General features: G+C 39.8%; 1 protein-coding gene across 1 annotated transcript in view; it reads left to right on the top strand.

The window, feature by feature from the left end:
• Positions 1–24,313, top strand: part of adgrl1a (adhesion G protein-coupled receptor L1a) — a 189,380-nt gene extending 165,067 nt beyond the window's left edge. The window contains exons 17-25 of the mRNA XM_079605207.1: positions 2,050–2,270; positions 3,463–3,529; positions 4,146–4,237; positions 4,324–4,492; positions 6,203–6,358; positions 6,449–6,545; positions 13,660–13,782; positions 16,113–16,130; positions 16,440–24,313. Coding sequence (XP_079461333.1) covers positions 2,050–2,270; positions 3,463–3,529; positions 4,146–4,237; positions 4,324–4,492; positions 6,203–6,358; positions 6,449–6,545; positions 13,660–13,782; positions 16,113–16,130; positions 16,440–17,335 — 1,839 coding nt within the window. The 3' untranslated portion in view covers positions 17,336–24,313. The remainder of the gene's footprint in view (positions 1–2,049; positions 2,271–3,462; positions 3,530–4,145; positions 4,238–4,323; positions 4,493–6,202; positions 6,359–6,448; positions 6,546–13,659; positions 13,783–16,112; positions 16,131–16,439) is intronic.
• The last annotated feature ends 308 nt before the right edge of the window (positions 24,314–24,621 follow it).

The following is a 24,621-nucleotide window of genomic DNA, read 5'->3' as shown; positions in this document are numbered from 1 at the left end:
TTTAAGAGTTCAGGTTGCATCAGTATGATGGGAATCAAAATCATTGACAAGATACCAAGGCTGCTTCAATGAGCTGTTCAGAAGAAGAACTGGATAATGTTTGCAGGCTTTAAAGCATTGATTTTTTTTTTTCTTTTATGGAAGATAAGAGTCTAGTTTGAAACACTTAAGTAAATGATAAATCCATGAGCAAATCGGTATCTTCTGCTTTGCAGGGGCGTGCGAACAATACATAAAGTGTGTGGGGTGCATTATGAATCTCATCAGCCTCTCTTTGCAAGTATGGTTGTTTAAATACCTAGTTTCCATGGATACACTAAGATTATTTGAAAGTTTAATAACCAAACTTTTCAGACACATCAGTCACTCTACAATACATACAAGTCATAAAAGTTTAAACATCAGGGCTAAAACATTGTTGCGATAACTATACGTATATATAATTATAATTGTTTTGGCCGAAGATTATTTATCTTCTGTTGTTCACGTCTTCTCTCCTCAGAAATGTGCTTCTTGTCAGGCTCAGCGCACAAACTGTGCCAAGCACAATTTGAGTCATGAATATTAATATAGTTATGAGACGTTTGCACTAAGTGATTTGCTGGAAGGTGGATGTTTTCAGGTGAGTGCGCTTGCAATAGTGGGATCACTGTTTACCGTCGGCGCATTTCGTTCAGCCAATCGATTGGCAGATGCTTCTGCCTGGAGTCCTTTTAATGCGACGACGGCTACATTTTCTTTTCCTTCCCTCTGCAGCCCCGCACAATGAAACATTTACACATATAATTATCATCCAGAAAAGGAGAGGGTGGAATTTATGTTTTTGAAGTTTTCTATCCAAAATGTCATGTAAGAGTAAACTGTAATTTCCATGTCAGTCAGAGGGTCTCCTCCTGTGTAAGGGGCCATTTACACGACACCGTTTTCAACTAAAAACACACAACCTTTTATGCATATTGGCTGTGCGTTCATTTACACGTCAATGGCATCTTGGAGGCCTGAAAGGCAGACTTTTAAAAATGGGTTTTAAAATATATTTTTTTACAACTACAGTTATTGTCTCAGTGTAAACTACAAAAACGCAAATTTGTGAAAACGGTGACATCATGTGCATGTTTATCATGTGTTCAGTCTAAAGGCGCGTAGTGTTTCTTTACAATGTGACATCGCCACCTACTGGCCGGGCAGCATAATACAGCGTTTTTAATCATTTTCACTTATCCGTGTGAACGGGGATCGTTTTGACAACGTAAAGGAATTTTTTTTCTGTTTTTAGTACATGGTTGTCGTATAAATGTACTTGTAGGTGGTTCTGGACCAAAACAAAGTGCAATGTGGGGTAATACTTTATTTCGATGGTCCACTTTAGACATTTTACTTATTAAAATAGGTAACTTTGCAACTACATGTCAACTAGCAGTCATTAGAGTAGCCTATTAATAGACTGTCTGCTTAATATCTGCTAACACTTTATTTTGATGGTCCACCAACAGACATTCTACTGACTATAAGTAACTTCGCATCTACATGTCAACTTATTCCACTAACCCGAACCCTAACCTAACAGTCTACTACAGTCTACTAATACTCGAATGAGAGTTAGTTGGCATGTAGTTGGACCATCAAAATGAAGTGTAACCCAATGTGCACCAGATTTCAAAAGATAGTTCACCCAGAAATGAACATTCTGTCATCATTTTCTCACCCTTACTGTTATTCCAAAACCTGTTTGACTTTCTTTCTTCTGTGAAACACAAAGGATGATTTTGAAGAATGTTGTTGTTTCAGTTCCCGCTTCCATTGTGTTTTTCCCCATACAGTGAAAGTCAATAGGAACCGCAAACTGTTTGGTTCATTCTTCAAAATATCATCTTTTGTATTCCTGAAATGAAACAAAGTCACACATGTTTGGAACAACATGAAGGGTGAGAAAATGATTTTCATTTTTGGGTGAACTGTCCCTTTCATAGTCACTAAGTGAGTATGATCAAATGTACTTCAGATATGTTTCCAGCTAACCCTCTCTTCCTTCTCTTTGTCCGAACGCAGATTGCATGCCCCATTTTTGCGGGCCTGCTGCATTTCTTCTTCTTGGCTGCGTTCTCCTGGATGTGTCTGGAGGGAATCCAGCTGTATCTGATGCTGGTGGAGGTCTTCGAGAGCGAGTACTCTCGGAAGAAATACTACTACCTGTGCGGCTATTGCTTTCCCGCCCTGGTGGTGGGCATCTCGGCAGCCATTGACTATCGCAGCTACGGGACTAAAAAAGCGTACGTGTGAAGCAGTCTATTTGCACTCGGCCATACAAGGGCCGTTGGGTTTTTAAGCAGGGGGCACAACCCCTCTTTAAACCATTTGTTTCATTTAAATGGATTCCAGCAAAACGTCTCTCTGGGAGTTTAAATTCCAATTGCAGAATCATCTTTCACTAGGAAACGTATACTGGTATTATGTAGTTTGGAGTTCAGTAGATTGATTGCTGTCATGTGATCCTGGCTTAACCAAGGTCATCATGTGAATTATAAATGAAGCCAGTTAAAGGTGTTGCAAGCACTTTTATTTGTTTTGAAATAGCACACATAAATCTGGCAGATCTTGTTCTGATAAAATACTCTAAAAGAACACGTTTCAAGGGAGCATCCCACTTTTTCTTTTTGCAATCTGAACATTAACCAATTTGATAACAGTCTAGAAAACCTGGAAATATTAGGGGGCTTTAAAATAATAATACACAGGCCTGGAAAACTTTTGAAATAATTAAAACATTAAACTTTTTTTTTTTTAGCTTTAATTTTTTGTGTGCGTCAGGGGAGGTGGGCATGCTTACAAGTATACTAAAGACCCTTTAGAGTGCCTCTTGAGGCCAGGGGAGTGAGGTTTACATGCACAGCTCTTACTAGCTTGACTCCATTACACTCACCCCCCATAAACCAACCCGGGTCACGGCACCAAATGTAACTAATAATACTTGACCCGTTCAGAGCAGGATTCGAACCGGCCTCTCCGGCATGGAAACCGGCTTACAGCACCCCTTTAACTTAACTGATTACCGCATGTGCGAGTGTGTGTCACTCTGCGTGTTTGTGTGCATGGGAGTGTGTGTTGGTCTGTGTTTATGTGTGTGCGAGTGAGGAAAAATAGCACAGCTGCAGACTTTTGAATGTTGACTACAGTGCAGAAAATGAGACGCTGACTCAGTGTGCTAATGATTAAAAACTGAGCTTAACCTTCAACTAGACTTTTATTGCTCTTTTATTAGCTTGTTTTTATGCCCAAAATTTTTTATCATGATGTTGATAGTAATACAATTTTAAGATATAAGATAGCATTGTTTCAGTGCATTCGATGATCAATAATCAGCTCAATTCTAAAGTGTATATGCGATTTTGCCTGTAATGAAGTGTTCGTTCTTTGAACAGTGAAATGTTACCTATAAAGTTATTGTGTGTGTTTTGTGTGTAGGTGCTGGTTGAGGGTGGATAACTACTTCATCTGGAGTTTTATCGGCCCTGTGTCCTTCATTATCATGGTATTGTTCTCTCCAAACATTCAGCGCACTCTCTGCTTTGCTCACAGAGTTTGTTCTTTTTTCCCTCTGAAAAGTGCTGCGCTAGTCATATCAAACAAAGCACTTTTGTTCACCTATGGATCTGTTGCTGCTGACGACTATGTTTTGGCTGTAATATGCTTTATATGAGTGTGGAGTTTAGATTAGGTTTAGATACGGGAACTTGCTGACATTTTCGTAATTACAATATATTTTACTAATGCGCTAGCGCTGTTTTTGTTGTTATTAGTTTGTGGGTAAAAAACAACAACCTTGCATTGGGTCTCTAATCTAACACGAACAGAGCGAATTTCTGTGTAAATGTTCGTATCACCATTCTCATGTAAATCGTGCATTTAATTGCAGCAATTTAAGCTAGAGTGGTTTCACGAGCAGTTTACACCGAACTTCTGCTTGTGTTTTATGAATGAGCTCTATTGTTAAGAAGACACCAGGGGTATAAACTGTCTTTCCTGTTTAGACGTTTTCTAAAGGGTTTGTCCTTTTTTGAATAACCAATAGGTTTTAATTCGACTTTATGAAATCATTAAGTTACACTCCTAACACCTTTTCCTTTTGTCTCATCTTTGGCCTTTAGTTAAACCTGGTGTTCCTCATGATAACACTTCACAAGATGATCCGTAACTCGTCCGCTCTCAAACCAGACTCCAGCCGCCTGGACAACATCAAGTGAGCGTCTTCCACTGCAAAAATACATAATCGCCTTTTTTGCTGTACGTTTATGTATTTGTGAATGTGTGCATGTTCTCACTCAGGTCCTGGGCTCTGGGGGCTATCGCACTGCTCTTCCTCTTGGGCCTGACCTGGGCCTTCGGCCTCCTCTTCATCAATGAGAACACTGTTATCATGGCGTACCTTTTCACCACCTTCAATGCCTTCCAGGGCATGTTCATCTTTATCTTCCACTGTGCTCTACAGAAAAAGGTCAGTTTTGTTAATGTCTCATACCTAGATAGTACTTTGGGGACACATTTGCTGCTAAATTTCCTCAGAAGTTAGCTAAATATGGAAAAAAAAAGTTTTCTTTTAGGAATAGGAGAAAGCTTCGGACTAGGATTCATCTGTATCATGCTAATTATCATTATTATAAAGATAATTATCATAATTAGCTTTATTTAAAGGTAATTTTTGCTAGATTATTGTTTTCAAACTGGTTTTCAAGCACTCCATCTGCCATTGTTCAGCCAAATTTGTTGAGCCCTGGGGAGAAGTATTTTCGAAACTCTTGTTTCCCAAGCTACTTACTGTATCATTTAAAGTAGTGTATCATTTGACTATCTGAGCTATTAACAAAAAGTAGCGAACTACACTTGAAATGTATAAAAGGTAATGTTATTAAATATATAACTATCTAATGATATCATACATTTTTACAGTTAGAGCAATTTTTATATGACACAGTAAGGGCATTGTTTAGGGCATTGTTTAGGCTAACAGCATTAAACAAATAAATGTATATAATATACAATAAGTAATACTGGAAATGCCTTAATTTCAAATGAAAAGAGTCAAAAATAGTGATGTCTAGCAGTGATGACAGTAAATTCAGGTTTCAGTTGAATCATTGAATCTTCTTTTTAAGTCGGCATGAAACAGACATTGCAACCAAGTTTTCTTCCCGTCCCGTTTGACGTATATCCAAGTAAACAGCTTGTCGAATGAGAAAAAAAAATGGAGGGCAAGACTTTTGTCAGATATACTGTTATGTGTAATACATTGTTACTGTAAAACGATGCTGTCGCATTACCGCAATATACAAAAAAAAAAATGTTTGAACTACTAAAATGACAACAAAAAGCAGTGCACTTAATTGTAGCAAATGTGCCCTTGTAGTGTACTTCAAATCGTAAAGTTGTATTTAAAAAAAAATTGCAGGTAATATAATATTAATATTTTAAAAAGACTGCTTAAGTGTGCTTGAGGACTTTCATTACTATTTTAACACTTTTAAAAAGTGCTCTTTGCAATAATGTCACATTAAAAGTTTACAATGTTTGAATAATCTTTTGTCATGATTTAAAGTTCACTTATTTTGTTGTGTTGACTAACATATTAAAGCGCAAAAGCATTTGATTGTAATTTTAACTGTAGTGTGTTATTTAATACAGCATTTTATAGTTCATATATTTTAAATGTAATAAATTGAAACTTCATCATTACAAATGTGGAATTACAAACAGTTAAATACATGATGACATACTAGGTTTCAATAGAAATGACCTTAACGTTTATTTTAGTTCACCATAAATGTTTGTCAGTATTGGGCAGTAGTACACTTCAATCATATTTCAAAGACAACAGAAGTAATTATTAAATGACGTAAAGATTTCTTAATTAAGTTGGTCAAAAAATAATTAATTTCACATCCGCGAAAACACATGTGGAACACATACTTTACACATGGTAAATGTGTTAGAACAACATGTTAAATCCTTGTGAAAAAACATCGCATTTACTATCATTTTAAACTATAATAATTGTTTTTAATTGATGTTAACATGAAAATAAGTGCCTGAAAACATTACTTTCAGTTCGCACCTTAATAGACAATACATGTCTGTACTATAATTTAGATGCATTACTGCATCAGTCAACATGTGTAGTGTGTGTAAGTGCCAATGCTCTGTGTTCCAGGTTCATAAGGAGTACAGCAAGTGCCTGCGTCATTCGTACTGCTGCAGTCGCACCTCTACTACGAGCTCTCACGGGTCGCTGAAGAATTCTGCCCTGCGTGCCAACAACCGCTACTACACCGGCAGCCAGGCACGTCATGCAGCCATACACCGACAGGTGACACACATGCACACTGACAGCATGACTATTTATAGACTGCTGTTCTCTTCCATTTAACAATTCCATCACCTCATTCACCGGTTTCAGAGCCGAATTCGACGTATGTGGAACGACACGGTGCGAAAGCAGACAGAGTCATCCTTCATGGCCGGAGACATCAACAGCACTCCTACCCTCAATCGTGGTGAGACACTCTTTCAGCCTCAAAACGTCCCAGCATGCACCTCTCTGCATATGTGTCTGTGCTTAAAAGGGTTCTATTTTTTCTGAGAAAAGTCAGAAAGTCATATTTGCAATGCCTCTATTTCAGGCATGCAAGACCAAATCTTGTCTACCTGAATGGGGAAATACGGAAATATAAAGAAAGTGCTGGCCAAACTCACATTTAAATAACAGATTTCAAATCAGCAACAAACTTTGACATGAACTGTCCTTTAAATGTGATTGGCTCTTTTATTTAGCAGGCGGGGCTCATTCCGCCATATTGCATGTTGGACTTGTTCCCATTTATAGTAATACGAGTGAACCGTCTTGGTATATTAGATGCACATATAATATTAGTAAAGTTTTCAATTCTGCAAAACTCCCAGAATTTAGTTTTTCATGACCATTTTCATCCCTCTGTTTGGCTCTTAGAATGAAATGGGCTATTTTTGCATATGAAATGCTCAAACACAGGCTGTGGGTTTTGTTGTTGTGGTCAGTTAACGTTGATGCTGCCATTTTTTTCCATTAGCAGCTTTGCAATTACATTGAGACATATTTACCAATAATCTGTGCTGGAACATGCTACACAAAACATTAAAGACTGGAATGTTTAGTTACTTCAGCTGCTCTTTTCTAATGTTGGGATCCAATATTTGGATGATTTTCCCATATTTTAATTAATTAGTTATGGTGTTTATTAATAATGGTATCTTTATTTTCTCATTACCTGAATGTCCTTATAGACCAGCGTTATTGTAGAATTATTTATATAATATTATAGTATTTAATAATTATTTGAATTAGCTTGCATTTTCATATTTCATAATTTTAGTCTATTTTATTTCAGTTTAGTTTCAGTTCGTTTCGGGAGTTCGAAACAGCTTGCCAAAGCAACTTTCCGAAAAAGTTTGTTAAGAATGAAATACTTTTCAAAGACTTTCAAGTACTTCACACAACCTTTTCCTGCACTTCAAAGCTCAAAAGTTTGAATATTGTACAATTTAAATGTTATTTTTAATGTGATGACCAAAAACTTTCAAATCTTTCAAAGATTGTCCCAATCTGTAAAAATAAAAGCATCTATTAATAGAATTAATAATCTATTTTTGTCATTTTTTTTCTATTTAGTATCACTTTACATGATAAGGTTGTAGGCAAGGTCACAAATTCTCGTGAAAACGAGTCAAGTTACAAAGACAGCGAGTAAATAGTGCTTCCATTATAATCACTGAAGCTGTCAGTCCGTTCAGTGCAAACTCACTGAGTGTAAAAAACTCCTGTTTAAATCAATGAAACTGACTAAACTTTACAGCTACTGTATTTTCCGGACTATAAGTCGCTCCGTAGTCGCATCAATCAAAAAATGCGTCACGAAGAGGAAAAAAACATATATAAGTCACACTGGACTATAAGTCGCATTTATTTCGAAATTTATTTCACAAAATCCAAGACCAAGAACAGACATTTAATCTGGAAAGACAAGTTATTCAGCTCCACAATAGCACACTGAACAACAGGCTGAATAGGTGTCCGGTATGTTAACATAACACATTAACATATTCAGCTACACAATAGCATAAAGAACATATACCTGGGAGGCTGAATAGGCTAAATTAACATTAGCCAGCGAGTCCAACAAGTTACCGGTAAGAAAGTTCACCAAGCTCCCGATCTCATTCCATTGAATTCTTCATCCTCGGTGTCGCTTCTGAACAACTCCGCCAACTAGAGCGCCCTCTCGCGGCTGTAGACGGTAAAGTTTTCTCTTGGTTCATCTCAGTAGGTTTGAATTCATTTTGATATATAAGTCGCACCTGACTATAAGTCGCAGGACCAGCCACACTATGAAAAAAAGTGTGATTTATAGTCCGGAAAATACGGTAACCTCCCATTTGTTATAACGAGAGGATTTGTGCGCGTATAAGGGTCATGAAACCCTGAACCAAATTTTCTTGGAGATTTTAACAGAGGTATGTGTGTTGAACACCATTGAAGACAATATTAGCATCTGTTAGATTTAATAGTAGGGGGGAAATGGTTGTATTTTTTTCCTCTATTTTCGTCTTCTGGGTTTAATACCTTCATCGTGTTGTAGTGCTTTGATGACTCATCGGTGTCTCATAATTATTAATCAAACTGAGTTTTCATATCCTATGAGAAGACACTGTCTCTTAATTATCCAGTGACAGACATGTCAAAGTTTTTTTTTTTAACCGGAAAATGTATTATTTTCATATATAGGCTTATGCATTTATAGTGTGTATATAAACAAATATATATTTTATAATGACATTATAATTATACATGTACATTAATATGTTTTACGATTACTGTAGGCTAATATATGTAGCAGGGCATTCAGTTTGCCTACTTTTGAAAGGACAAAAATAAGGTGTCAGTGTATTTTATTAGACTTTAACTTTGCCAGCTATAAAAAATCTAGCATTTCCTCACGTTTTGCCACAGATTTTTATGGATACTTACTACTGGTAACTTAAACGCCTCTGATTGGTCAATTTTTTTCAACAGAAATGGCTGTGATTGGCTACAATTATCAACTCTGCAAAAGCACATTTATAATTAGACACATTTGCAGCGCCGTTAAACTTACGTGGCATGAATAAAACAACCAGATCGCTTTAATTTACTTGCTTTTTCCCTTTATTAAACAATTACAAATTAAATGTTACACAAAGAATAACTCCACTAATCCTGCAATAAAAATAAATTACTTTGCATTGACCTGACCAGGCACCCAACGTATGGCAGCCATGCCACAACCCAAATGACGCCCCTGATGAACAGATGCTGTTTTCTCACCGCTGTCATTTGTGTTGTGTGTTTATTTTATTGAAAGGAAAGTGCACAGCACATAATTATATATTCATCTGAACGTCACTCTCAGTGAGGATGTTCGCTAACATTATATCGCTACTCGTGCATTTCAAACTTCTTTTTACCCCAAAGCAAAGAGCTAAAAAGAGCTTCTCCGTGAGTATATCCGGGCCTTAAACGATACTGAACAGAGAGAAGGAGAGAGAATGTGAAAAGCAGACTTATTTCCAGGACCGGATCTGGATTGTGGCGTCACCACCATTCTGATCATCCCAGGGATCAGTGTTTGTGGGAGGAGAGGGGGGTGAAGACAGAGAAGCTGCAGCTAAATCAACCGCCACTCTTTATGCTAATTCTATCCATTTTGTTTTTAATGAAGTGATTAGCCGGCGAATGAACGGGGGGTAATTACTCTAATTGAGGAGAATGACAGTAGCGTCCTCACTGCAGTGTGCCGATTGTTGCTTTCCGGGGACTTTAATCAAGCCGAGAGAGAGAGAGAGAGAGAGAGAGAATTTACGAGACAGAAAGGCAGATCTAAACCGTATAGCGGCAAAAAAAAAAGAAGAAGAGAAGAATAGATTCTGGGGAGAGGAAACCGGCAGGGTTTTGTGCCGCGGGAGAAAAGTTTTTAGATGTTACAAGAGTGAATGGCAGTCAGAAGTAGAGATGGAGGGTAATGAAAGGGCGCGTGCATGTGTACGCCGCTGTTTTTATCAGATTCATCTCCTATCGCTCTCATTTCCCACTTCACCGCTGTGTGAAGTCTATTCTGTGCCGCCGCCGTACCTCCACCTCCCCCCCGCTGGCCTAGATTCCCTCCTCACGTTTTACACAAGACACTCCTGTGAGATGTTTACAGGAATTAAAGGAATGTTCCGGGTTTAATTCACGTGAAGCTTACTGACAGGATTTGTGGCATAACGTAGACTAAATCCGTGAGACTGCTGGTGGCGGCAGAGGACCTGTTGGTACCAGCAGTAACACGGTCTTAACAGCAGGGAAATCAAACTCTTTCAGGTGGGGCTATACTTTGTAGGTGGATGAACATCTGGTTATGTGTTACCAACATCATTTTGGCGGGTGGAGAGAAGTTTGTGTCATGTAAACAATCCCTGACAGATAGTCTCCTTCTGGTATCGCCTACTATACGAAGTTAACACGTTTTCAAATCAAATCACGTTTAGTGAATCATTTGCACAGCTTAAATGGGTTTGTGAGCTTTAGCGGCATTACATTGTCATGACAGATGGAATAGGTCACACTAGTCTCATGTTTAAGTCTTGTGGCTATGATTAACAGTGTGTTTACTGCATGTACGTTTTTTGTGGTTGTTTTTATTCTGAGGAATAAGTCTAAAATATGTTCTGCGATAATCAATGTTATGCCACAAATGCTGGTGGCACCGCTTTACTTTTATTAAACTTGGAACATTCCTGCAAGAGGTAAGAAATGCGCGTAGTACTGTATGTGTGTGAGAAAGGCGAGCGCGAGCGAGCGCACGTCTAAAATTAATTCTTGAGGCGGTCCTCTCTGATAGATGATAGCGCGAGAGTGCAGGGTTGCACTTTGCCTCAGTCCACTCGATGTCATACTGGCCTCTTTTTAATTTCATGGCATTTCTGTCTGAAAGCCCCGGGCTGGAGCTCTGTGCCTGCATTATGGGCCATACTGAATGTTCCATTTCTCTGAGTCACATTTGTCTACTGCAAGCGTTCACATTTCACTGGGAAATGAACCCACATTTCAGTGACTGCTCTGTGAAACTACATAATGGCAAATATTACCATTTCCCTCCCAATGACTCCATCTGACAGTGAGGCATAGAATTACGCTCCACAACTACTCTTCAAATACATTTTCGACTTGACTACAAATAAACACTTCATCAAATCAGCCATTACAACATCACACACCGACATTAAGGTTTTTTTTTTTTTTGATGATGATGATGAACAGTCAAACACAATAATCATACTGTAGAGTGGCTTCTGCTTAACCTTAATGTGAAGTGCAAACAGCTATTCCATATTGTTCATATTGCGTATTACCCCTCTTAAAACTGATAGTTCTTGCTTCCTGGATGCTCCGAAATCAAGCCACAACACAACGGAATCAAGCCACATCACAACGGAATCAAGCCACATCACAACGGAATCAAGCCACATCACAACGGAATCAAGCCACATCACAACGGAATCAAGCCACAACAAAACGGAATCAAGCCACAACACAACGGAATCAAGCCACATCCCAATGGAATCAAGCCACATCACAATGGAATCAAGCCACATCACAACGAAATCAAGCCACATCACAACGAAATCAAGCCACATCACAACGAAATCAAGCCACAACACAACGGAATCAAGCCACAACACAATGGAATCAAGCCACATCCCAATGGAATCAAGCCACATCACAACGAAATCAAGCCACATCACAACGAAATCAAGCCACATCACAACGAAATCAAGCCACAACACAACGGAATCAAGCCACATCACAACGGAATCAAGCCACATCCCAACGGAATCAAGCCACATCACAACGGAATCAAGCCACATCACAACGGAATCAAGCCACATCACAACGAAATCAAGCCACATCACAACGAAATCAAGCCACAACACAACGAAATCAAGCCACATCACAACGGAATCAAGCCACATCACAACGAAATCAAGCCACATCACAACGAAATCAAGCCACATCACAACGGAATCAAGCCACATCACAACGAAATCAAACCACAACACAACGAAATCAAGCCACATCACAACGAAATCAAGCCACATCACAACGGAATCAAGCCACAGCACAACGAAATCAAGCCACATCACAACGAAATCAAGCCACAGCACCACAAAATCAAGCCACATCACAACAAAATCAAGCCACATCACAACGGAATCAAGCCACAGCACAACGAAATCAAGCCACATTACAACGAAATCAAGCCACATCACAACGGAATCAAGCCACAGCACCACAAAATCAAGCCACATCACAACAAAATCAAGCCACATCCCAACGGAATCAAGCCACAGCACCACAAAATCAAGCCACATAACAACGGAATCAAGCCACAACACAACGAAATCAAGCCACATCACAACGAAATCAAGCCACATCACAACGGAATCAAGCCACATCCCAATGGAATCAAGCCACATCACAATGGAATCAAGCCACATCACAACGGAATCAAGCCACATCACAACGGAATCAAGCCACATCACAACGGAATCAAGCCACAGCACCACAAAATCAAGCCACATCACAACGGAATCAAGCCACAACACCACAAAATCAAGCCACATCACAACGAAATCAAGCCACATCACAACGAAATCAAGCCACATCCCAACGGAATCAAGCCACAGCACCACAAAATCAAGCCACATCACAACGAAATCAAGCCACATCACAACGAAATCAAGCCACATCACAACGGAATCAAGCCACAACACAATGGAAATGGTCCCGACCACTAGAGGGCTCTCGGAGCGCAGTAAAGTTGGCGGTCTTACAAAGATATCAATACCACAATTAGTTTTAACAGTATGAAATCATTGTATATCGATATGAAATATTCATTTAAAATCGCCACGTGCATTATGGCTGCATATTTACCTGAGAATGCTTTGATGCGCACAGCGCATGATGCCTAAAGGAACGTCTCCCAATTCCATCAAGTGGTTAAAACGTGTAATTTGTATTGATTAAAATTACTTTTAACATTTAAAAACAGACATTTTCAAATTCCAAAGCTTGTAGGTTCCTATGGGTAAGACTTACTACAGGTGGATTTTGTCCATGGGGAATTGATTGGGTGATTGGATGAATCAATTATAATAAATACTGCAATATTACGTAAAAAAAAAAATATTGTCCATTTTGATTTCATGGTGTCTTTATATAATGGCTTTACAGGTGAAACTCGAAAAATTTGAATATCGTAAACGGCGATGAAAACCTTTTCATAATATTCTAATTTTGAATTTGGGGTTTTCATAGCTGTAAGCCATAATCATCAAAATTATAACAAATAAAGGCTTGAAATATCTCACTTTGTATGTAATGAGTCTATGTAATATATTAGTTTCACCTTTAAAGTTGAATTACTGAAATAAATTAACTTTTGCACGATATTCAACATTTTCGATTTTTACCTGTAAAGTGGGATTTTGACAGGCAGAATAAAAAAATACATATATTTATGTTAAGATTTTTCTTTCTTTTCTTCTTTTAAGGCACAATGGGGAACCATCTTCTGACCAACCCTGTGCTGCAAACCCGAACAGGAAGCTCTCCCTACAACACGCTTCTGGCTGAGACGTTTACCCCGCCCTCGCCTGGAGTCTTCAACTCTACCGGTAAGTGTGTGTAGATTTCAGTGTGTGCCTGCTGGAAAGAAAACATCCCTTTAATATCTAAGTTGTTTCAGAAGAGTTGTCTCAAACTGTGCCAAAATGCCACCCAGATTGTATTTATGAAGGATGCTATTTTATAACTTAAGAGACTTAATGGTGTTTCCTTTGTTGCCCATATACAGTGCTGTGAGAATCGACTTGTCTTGGATGTTTCTTCTGAAACCTCTTAGGAAAAACAAATATATATAGTGAAATATTATTACAATTTAAAATAACAGTTTTTTATTTTATTTTAATAAATTCTAAAATTGAATTTGTTCCTGTCTTGCAAAGCTGGATTTTCAGCACTATGTATCCAGTCTTCAGTGTCACATGATCCTTCAGAAATCAATCTAAATGCTAATAAATATTTCTTATTTTTATCAATGCTGAAAACAGTTGTGCTGCTAAATATTTTTGTGGAATCCATTATCCATTATATCGATTATATTTTTTCCCATATCAAAAGAGAATCTTTTGTAACATAAATGTATGTATTGTTGTCACTTGATCAATGTAATGCATACTTTCTCAATCAAAGTATACTTATTTTATTTATTTATTTTTAAAAAGCTTTACTGACCCTAAACGTTTGAACGGTCTGTGTATATAATTGAATGTGAAATATTTTAGTTCAGCTCTTTTAGAAAGCTTAATCACAAAGAGATCTCTTTAAAATCACAATTGTTCCTCCAAGACAGCAATGAGACTTAATAGAGAGTATTTTGTGTTCATTTTTTAAATTTCTGTTAGAAAATATCAAGAGAAACATCAGTTGATTACGCAAAAGAAACTTAACTTAGTTTCTTTAGCTTAGAACGACTGTCCTCTGAACAATAATTTTAAAAAATCCACTGGGATGTATTATTATTATTATTATTGTATATGCAGTTTCTGCCCCAGTGTGTGTGAGTGTCACTGATGGTATTCATGTGCACATATGCTGTGTGTGTATGCGTCTGTGCGGCTCCCTCTGCGTGTGAGTTTACACCCTGTCGGTCTGTCAGTGTGATTCAGAGGGGTGGACAGGGGCTGACCATCTGGCCAGCGTTTCATTCCCTCCTGCTGGAGAGACAGACCAGAGCATCGATTAAAGCTGGGGCTGAAGTTGAGTGACTGACAACGGAGCGAGAGAGGAATGCGATCCCTGGAGATTCGCCACAGAGTATCGGCATGGCTCTGCCCATGTGCCGCACACACATATGCCCGGGCTTCGCTCTCTTGCCATGCCGTTCGCCTCCATGTGCCGATTGAGAGGCAGCGAGAGAGAAAGATAGCTGCGGTTCCCATGTCAGTGGGATGAAATTTAAGACGCCGTCTCTGTTGAATATTTTAAACGTTCCCTCTCTGTGTAATGTGTCAGGCTGACGGTGCGGCGCTCAGCTCGGCTTGGCTGAGAGGACATTTTTAGAATGCTTATGGAGAGGAAGTAGGAGGAGGGCCTCATTAGAATGTCTAATTACTCTCTCTCTGCACAGAGGAGCGTTGATTAAAATCATACCGGGCATTAATATTTAAACCCCCGCACGCCTTGGTCTGTGCCGCCACACGCATCTCCTGCGTTCAATACACGCCGACGAGTTAAAAGAATATCACAACATCTCTGGCGTGTGAAAGGGTGCGTGAAATAAACATCGTCTTGACTTTATGAGGTTGAAGTGTGAATAACGTCTCGCTGAATAATCATTATGCCAAAACCAAACAATAAGCCATCGTTTTCTACGAATTTTAAATCATTCTGGTCTTGTTCATACAATCAAAGTGACTTTTTGCTTATAACTTTCACTGTATTGACAAAAAAAAAACACTCTTCAAAAAATATTTGTTGTTGTTCCACTAAAAAACACAGAGGAAGTAACAGGTTTGAAACATTATATAATGACAAAATTGTCATTTTGTGTACTACCCCTTTAAATAATTTCATTATAGTTAGATATTTTTTGTAGCTGATATTGTTGCTAACTACATTTTGAAAACAGTCATTTTATTTTATATATTTCCAATTATGATTAGCCTGTAGCATGGCAATCTGCAGTTTCAAAGTAGCTTCCCCAACACTGTTTTTTTGTGTGTGTGTTTTTTTTCATATATATATATAGATGTCCATTGTTGCCTCATGGCTGTTACAGTATTTCAACAATAGAGTTCTGGTGTGTGACATTAATTTTGTGGGGATTTCAAGAAAAAGAATGCAGTTCCATGTAAAACTCAATGTAGAAATATATAATTGATCACTTTTGTTGTCTTTCTTTTGTCTAACTTTGCCCTCACATGGCCTCACCATGGATCCACAGGAACTTTTCGTGACCCAAGTAAGACTCTATTCACTTTCATGCTTTTGGCTATTTTCAGTGTTTTATAGGCTAATTTTGCAGAATTATAACCTCTTCACGTGTGCAGTGAAGCCCGTGCTTCTATGTACACAATTTACGTCCCTGGTAATAACTTGCCTCTGTCCATAAGCCTATTAATCTTGTGATGGAAGTTGCTTTCCCCATTATTGATTTAATCCCGGATTCTGTTGCTTTGAATCCCCGTCTTGATTAAAATAGGTAATGAAGTGCTCACTTTACCCTCTTCTTTTTCATTTGCTTACCTCCTCTCATTTGCTCCCTCAACAGAGAGCACGCTGTCTAAGAACCGAGATCATGGAGGCATGGAGACTCTACCTCTGAACGGGAACTTCAACAACAGCTATTCTTTGCGGAGCGTCGGGGGTCCGGGTGCTCCCGGGGGAAGCTGTGACTTCCTGGGAGGCGGAGGCGGAGATAGCCCCCCTCCCCTTCTCAACCCCCGCGGTTCAGAAACTCTCGGCGGCATACGGAGAAACCTCTCGGATGCTGCGGCATTCGAGAAGATGATCATATCTGAACTCGTGCATAATAATCTACGAGGCGGTGGAGGGGTTGGGGGAGTTGACAGAACGTGTGGCAGCCTGGTCAGAGGACATGGGCACATGGGCATTGGACGGGGTGGAGGCGGGCCCGACCCGGTGATAGGCATAGACGAAGACGAAGACTTTTGTTCGAGAGAAGCACGTCAGCGCACACCGCAGGACGTGGAACTGCTGTACAAGGCTCTGGAGGAGCCCTTGCTGCTTCAGCGCGCCCAGTCCGTGCTCTACCAGAGTGACCCAGAAGAGTCCGAAAGCTACACGGCCGACCTGACAGAGAGTTTGGGCCACAGCGGTCAGAGCGGCCAAAGTGCAGCACACCACGGCCACAATGGAGCTCCCGATTCGCCTGCGCGGGACTCCCTCTACACCAGCATCACCAACCTACGAGATTCACCCTACCCTGACAGCAGCCCAGAGCCACTAGAAGTGGTTCCACGCTCAGCCCAGCCTCCGGAGGAGCTCTACTACAGCTCGGGTCGGCCTGCCATAGGCTCCCGCGGAGCCCCCATGCAGACCTTCTACCAGGCTCCACCTAGGAGACCGAGCACTGAAGCCCACCCCTCCCCTGAGCCCCCCCACAGCGAGGGAGATGGACAGATGCAGCTGGTCACAAGCCTGTGACTACAAGGAAGAGGTGGAGGAGTAAAAGCACCACAGGGTCTGATGCAAAGTGCAGATGCCGATGATGGACTCCTCTCCTGTCTCTGACTCCCTCCTTATGTCTGGTTGCCTTTTAGCTCTTTTATTTGTTTTGAAGTAAGAGGTAAGGAAAGCCTAAACAGGGAGAGCGACAGAGAGGTTTGTCTCCATGGCAGCAGGCTCTCTGAAGTGCTGTGTAACCACTCTGCTCTCTCATCAGCATCATTTTCTCCTCCCTCCTCACACACACATACAGAAACAGCAAGTCCTACTATCTGCCTTCTCTCAACGGACGTCACCGCTTTCAGCTCTCTCTGTTCCAAGAATACCGTCAAGAATCACACCGGTCTTCTATTTCTGTCTTTTATTTCATGTCACATCTTTACAATGTTACTTTTGCCTAACTCCTTACCTTCCCTTTCCTTTCTCTGTCTTTCTCCATCATTATTTGATGAGAGCTGTTACGTGAGGAAATGGGGGTATGCCATTATACTGCAAGTGACAAAAATCTCTCTGAAAGCTCTTTGGTGTTGCCAAAAATAACTGTTTTTGAGCCAGGACACAAACTGGAATCTATACGTACACACACACACACACACACTCACAGAAGTGCTTGTTACTGAACATAAAGAGTGTGAACATATGCTCATGAAAAAGGAAAACAAGGACTATTGTTCAGACACAGGTAGCAGGAAGCTGCCTCAGTGGAGTTGCCTTTATTTCTTTCTCTGAACTGACTCTTCTGTACAGAACAACCACAGAGACTGGGAACTTGGGGGTGGGGGGGCCTTAGGACACAACCCAACGTCAGCTGGTTCGTTTGAAGCCTCTCGAACATGGGACCTCTCATGAATGAAACTCTGTAGGGTTTCGTCTCAGATCCACAGATGGGGGCGGATTAAGGATTGAAGCTGCTCTCCGAATCACAGATGGATGTTGTAGGTGGACGTGCTGTATCACCTGTGTTATTGTGTCTAGAAGAATTTTTTTGCTACTGCTCCAGCCATTCTTCAAGTCCGACCTCTGTACATATGAATCACACGAAAGCGACAGCAAGTCTTATTCTACTCGTCTCCTGTACATAGATGAACAAAAGCAACAAAAAATTATCAAATACTATGAAAAACAGTTATTGTACTGCAACGGAAAATTGAAAAGAGTCGAAAATAAAGATGTTTTGAAGTTTGTGACCTGGAGACTACACCGATCTCTCCCTCTCTCTTTCTTTCGCTCTCTTTCTCTCCGGCCCTCGTTCGGTCTTGCCCTGGAGCACCGTGGTGCCAGAAAATCTAATTGTCTGCCAAGAGACAGCGAGAGAGAGACAGAGAGACAGAAAGTGAAGGATTTTACATACAAACGAGATAAATCCTGGCACAATTTTTGTGTAATATAACCCATTACATTGTTGGTAATGTTTGACCTTCAACATTCCCAGACAGGAAGTGCTTGACATGAATGAAAGGGGAATACACTGTGCCTCAGGGGTGCACTGGTGGATTGTGGGTTGATTGACAGCTGCCATAATGTATTGCTGGTTATATTTTATCGGGAGGATGTAATAGATATCAGATGACTAGTTGAATAGAATATAAGATATTTAGCTGAAGAAAAACAAATTGGGGGGCATATTCGGAAAAGTTTCAGTCGCAAACCCTAGATTGTATTTGACTGTTTTTACATACCAATATCAGCAGTTGTTTCTGAACCTGGTGTGACAGTTGATTTACAGTTTGTATGTGTATGTCTGAACGTGAACATTTGGATGCCTGTGAACCAGAGTGCGTGCGTGTGTCTCAGAGGCTATTTTTACTGGGTAACATGGACCCGCATTAGAAGGACAGGAAGCAGAGTAAATCTATATCTATATAAAAGCTCAGTATAAGCTTCCATCTAAAAGACTTTGTTAAAGGTATTTTAAATGTTATTTTGCCAGTCAGGTGCACTGAGATTTAAAACAAAAACATAATGGCATTCGTTGGGCAAAAGGAACATCTGACCAATGAGATGGCCTCTGTGGATTAGAATCCCCATATGCAAATGAGCTGCATAGCCTATTGAACAAAAGAGAGGTATTCATGAGTGCTCCACCCCTCTGAAGTCTGCTCAATCTTCAACTCTTTCATGTCTGATGTTTTATTTATTAATATTTATTTGTCTGTTTTGGTTATTTATGCACATATTCATTTATTCAGTGTGGTTTTCATTCTGTGTACAGAGCATATGTGAAGGTAACAAGAGTGTGCTATATTTTGAAGAGCATACTAATATACTACTCTTACTACTGCTGCAGTATATACTGTGTATCCTGTGCAAAATATGCAGATTTACTTGACCTTTCATTTCCTATGTGATTGATGAGCTGAAAATGTCTGCACATTTTTATAATTATTTGATTGGACTGCCAAAACTAAAGACATTTCATTTGCCAAATCACTTATTTTTGTCCCAATGCTATTTAGACATCACTCACTGAATTCAACATGCAACATGGTGAGGTCATGTGACAACGGTGTGCATGTTTGAAATTTATATTGTGGAACATTTGTCTTTTGTTTCACTTGCTATTGTTTTGAAACACAGTGTATACTATGCAGTATGTAGTAAGCTAGTATGCCATTACAAACATAGCCATGGGGAGAAAGAGAGAGAGCAGGGGTGAGTATCCATGTTTAATGAAAGAGGTGATGTCAAACCTACATAAGTGTGCAGCTGGTTTAAAGAAGGTCTGCTACACTCAGAGGTGGAGAACATTGTGCATCCTGAATGTATGTCCCATCTGCACTCTCTCTTTCTCTATCTCTTACTACTGTAAGTCTTCTAAGGGGACGTGTGTGCAATCCATTGCATGGTAACTTGTACTGATTGACACAGGGTCAGTATGTTCACCGGTGTGCTGGCCAGAAATTGGTTAGTACACCCGGTCCTATATTTAGCCCAAGGCATGTATGATCAGCTTTTATTTAAAGCAATGACCTGAACAGTTTTTTTTTTTCATGCTTTTCTTGCAAAAATGTTCAATGTTGATAAGTAGGACCAGCTTCAACTGGTCAGCAGGTTTGACCGTTTGAATGTATTGTCATACACCATTGTGAACTGGCTCTCTTAGAGCTTAGGATGCTCTCTAAGGAGATCTGCTCCTGACTCATGGCCCTCTTCCCACCTGGCACCACACCGCTGCTGTTTTACCCTCTTACCCTGCTGCACCGGCCCGTGGGAGAGGCTGTTTACCTCTCCCCCTCCATCCCTGGAGACATCCGATGTGCGTCACGTTTTCTGCACCTCTCTGATTTCTGCCCTTGCTTGCTTTAATTTCCCATCGACCCTTTTTCCGCATTCCTCCTGCCTACACCGTTCTCTCCCTTCCCGCTTAGCTCACCAAATTATTTTTACATGGCTTTCCTAGCTGAGCATTAATGTGGGAAGATTTGTTATGTTAGTCAAAGGCTTTGTTTACATGGGACTGAGGGGATAATATAGTACAGTGTTGAATATGGTGATAATGACAGTGATTATGCGCTGTAGTAAACTGCTAGTCTAAAGCCTGCTCCGAGGGACTGCTACCACCTCCAAAATCCCCATACAACCCCTGATTATCATAATAATACTAAGAGCTGTAATCTAGCGAAGTCAACCCACCATGTTCCTGCGCTTTGGGTTTCTCCCTTTGTCTTTCCCCCCTCTCGCTCTTTGAGTGCACTTGTGTTCGCTGTTCTTTAGATATGAAAGGAATCACCCTGATCCACTCTCCATATCAGCCTCGTTTTCATGTCTTCACATTCACACGGAGAGGCAAAGAGTGCATGAGTAGATGCTGGATGAGTAGGCAAAGACGGAATCTGCTGCTTTTCCCTCCGTTTTTATGCGGAATGAGTTTAAAAACGATACAATTATTGGCTGAAACCATAATGAAATTTGCCAAATAGGAAAGGAACTCCTGAAATGGCTTGTAAAATATGGTTTTCTTTCCTATTTTGATGAATTTCCTTTTGAAACAGGAAGTTTGGGCTGGACATATCAAAGGGTGTGTCCCTTTTTTATATAACCAGTAGCCTTTAGTTTACATCATTCATGACCCATGATTTGCTGACAGGTGGAGTCAGGGGGAGGGATAGTCTGATTCTAGAGCAGTTGATTGGAAAATAAATGTACACGCCTATGAGTGCAAGATGAGTCATCAATATATTATGGCCTGTTTTCCCAGTAAAGAAAGTACATTTTACTAGCGTATATCTTCTAAAAGTGAAATTGGGCAGTGTTTAGGAGTAGAAAAACTACTTGCACATAAAGTCTCAATGGTCTTTTAATAATGAATTTAAGTGTGTCCAACTTTGCATTTTCTGCTGAAAAACCTTGAGCGCAGATTTCACGCGGGCCTGTGAGACCGAGAGGAAATAGAAAGGTCCTCTTTCCAGACCCCCGTCTCTTGTCCCTCGCCCCCGCACTCCTGTGATCTGACAGTCTCTCACCCCGCTGTCAACCCAATCCTCTGCTGAGGCCTGGCACCAGAGTGCCAGAGTCATGATCTCCGATCACGAGCCATCCCCTTCGCTTTTAGAGACACATGTTGACTTGATGTCCAGATAGTAGGATAGATATCATAAAAAAGAGAGAGAGTGATGATCAAGTCATTCCCTGCTGTCAAAACAACATGAAGCATCAGCCCTGGGCAAGCACCCCACCTGCTCGGCCCCACCACGCCTGACAGGCAAAGAGAACCCCTGGAGTTATCTGACATGTTTTATTGGGATCCCTCAGTTACTGAGCGATCAACACTTTCCTGTATCGTGGCCGCATTTCAACCAATGGAGAGACCATTCTAACAGATTCTAATTTCGAACCAAATGGTGATTGTGTTTGAGGAATGCCTTTCTCACAACTGGCCCACACTTCCAATGACTTGAGAACTGAAAGATGACCCAACTGATATGTTGCTACGTAGCCTATCTACAAACAAGCAATGCTTTTCTGTCTTTTAAGGTGCAGTCATAATGACCTTTGCGAAATCCAGTCATTTCAATAGGAATCGCAAGGGTGAAACATTTCCCCAAATTTCATACAAATTCGCCACTGCTTGATTTGACGCTAGCTTTTTTGCACACGGCCCCATAGCTAACGAAAATATGTTCTAAGAATGTTTCGCTAATGTTCCCATTTTAAAAACGTTATTTCGGAATCTTCCCTAATGTTTTTTTTTTTTTTTTTTGGTTATACGAACCTGAAGGGAAAATTTAATTGTATCATTCAGCAAATATTATGGGAACGTTACTTCTGAATATTCTCTGAACATATTCTGAAACAGGTTAGACGAACATCCAACTAAACGTTTCAGGTAAACACATTCCTTGATCAATGTATAAATGTTTTTGTGTTAACTTTTTGAGAGCATTATAAAAGACCATATAACTTTGAATGAATGTTTGATGTAAAGGAGGTTCTTTTAAATATTTAAAATATTTTAAACAGTGATTAGTAATATTACATTTATAGAAAATAAAATTCATTCATCACTTTACATGTACAATATTTTTAATTAGAGCAATACGCCACGAGAAACCGTGCATCACATGAGGCAGAGTGCCTAAAACTCCATTAACCGTGGTAAAATCAGTGTAACGCACAGGTTTGAGTGCTTATTGTTGAAAATGATGGTGACAGCAATAAGTTTAACGATACAAATATTAAAATAATCAGAATAAATATTTCATCTGCTAAAATAATTCAAACTACTGCTATAATATAGAATATATGTTGCAGGAGTATCAGCATTTTACAAAAAGTTGAAAATATCCGTTACTGAAAATCATTTTACTTCAGATTGACAGGGAAATTACAATTATTATATAGGCTGTTAGGTGCGACACAAAATGACATTAACGGTTTTTGGTTTGCAATTCAAGGGGCCGTTGCGGAGCCCAGAACCACCTTTTTATGGGCAAGACTGGGCTTTGGCACCAGCACTGTGTCGATGGAAAATGGGTGACTGTCACAAACATGGAGAGAACAGGCAAGCACTAGTTTTAAACCGACGTCTACACACTAATAATGTAGTATTATTCTGTCATTGATCTCTTGAAGTGTGTCTGTGCTAGAAACAGCACCTGTACTGTAGTTTTGAGACTGTGACAAGAGCTCACTGGGGAGGTTCATGCCGTTAACTGTTAACCGGCTGTCTGTCAGTCTTTTAACAACGGCTCGGTCAAGCAGGGTGACACCAGAACACAGAGCTCTGGGTAATACTGACTCCCAAAACAGTGTTCACAAAACACTAACTCGTGAGCTGTGTAGTTTTTCGTGCTCTGTACAGAAATTCTAAGAGGATATAGAAATCTTAAAGCAAGGGCATTTTTACATATTTAAGTTTGGTGATCTGAAGCTTTTTATAGCATATGTTTGGGCCAGCACTCAGGAGATGGGTGGGTGTGAAATGGTCTTCTGGGAGAATCACTGCCTTATCATACAGCAAGTTTCTTTGAGAAACACCAAGTCTTTTTGTTCAGCGTTGTGTTCATTTCCTGTCAGGGTTGGGTGGTTTTTGAGAAAGAGGGCAGGGGACAGAATCACCCTAGAATGTATTAGGCCTTCTTGAGTTGGACTATCATATTAGTACATTGTTGTGTGACCGGGCAGTATTAGACATTGTATAAAACAATTAAGCATGGGAGGGAACGAGTCATCAAAGTCCAGGGTAATGATCCTGTCATTTGATTCTTCTTCTTTTTTTTCTGTTCTGAACTCGTTGTTTTATTTGAACAACTCTTTGATTAAGTTATGATGCTTGGGTCCCGTGTAACAGGAGGGTTAATGTGATTTACTGTTTTTACTGAAGAATGATCTGTGTTTTATTTCTCACCGTCATTGCTTTGACAGCTGTTTGGGCCAAAGGGGATGGTTTATGTAAGCGTTTGCGTTATTGCAGGTCAGTACGACCCTGTATCAGCACATATTAATAAAAAACTACTAAAACCGAACATTGGTCATTTCATATCTGTGGTGAATCAAAAATGCACAAAACCACTGGACAAATTAACATTCAGGTGTGTTATCTTTCTCAGCCGACCTAAATGGTTGTGCAAATTAAAGGGACCATATTCAAAACCTTTTTTTCTTTTCTTTTCTTTTAATATCTTTTTTTTTTTTTTTGCCCTGAGATCTACTTATAATGTCAGGCAAGGTTTTCTTGCACAAAAAAAATAAATGTAATTACATTTTACGTGACTCTTTTCCAACTTCTGTGACCTTTAAAATTACACAGGCAGTGTCGACGCTTG

Source organism: Phoxinus phoxinus, assembly GCF_949152265.1.
Source record: "Phoxinus phoxinus genome assembly, chromosome: 1".
Taxonomy (NCBI): domain Eukaryota; kingdom Metazoa; phylum Chordata; class Actinopteri; order Cypriniformes; family Leuciscidae; genus Phoxinus; species Phoxinus phoxinus.
This window is presented reverse-complemented; position numbering and strand designations above follow the sequence as displayed.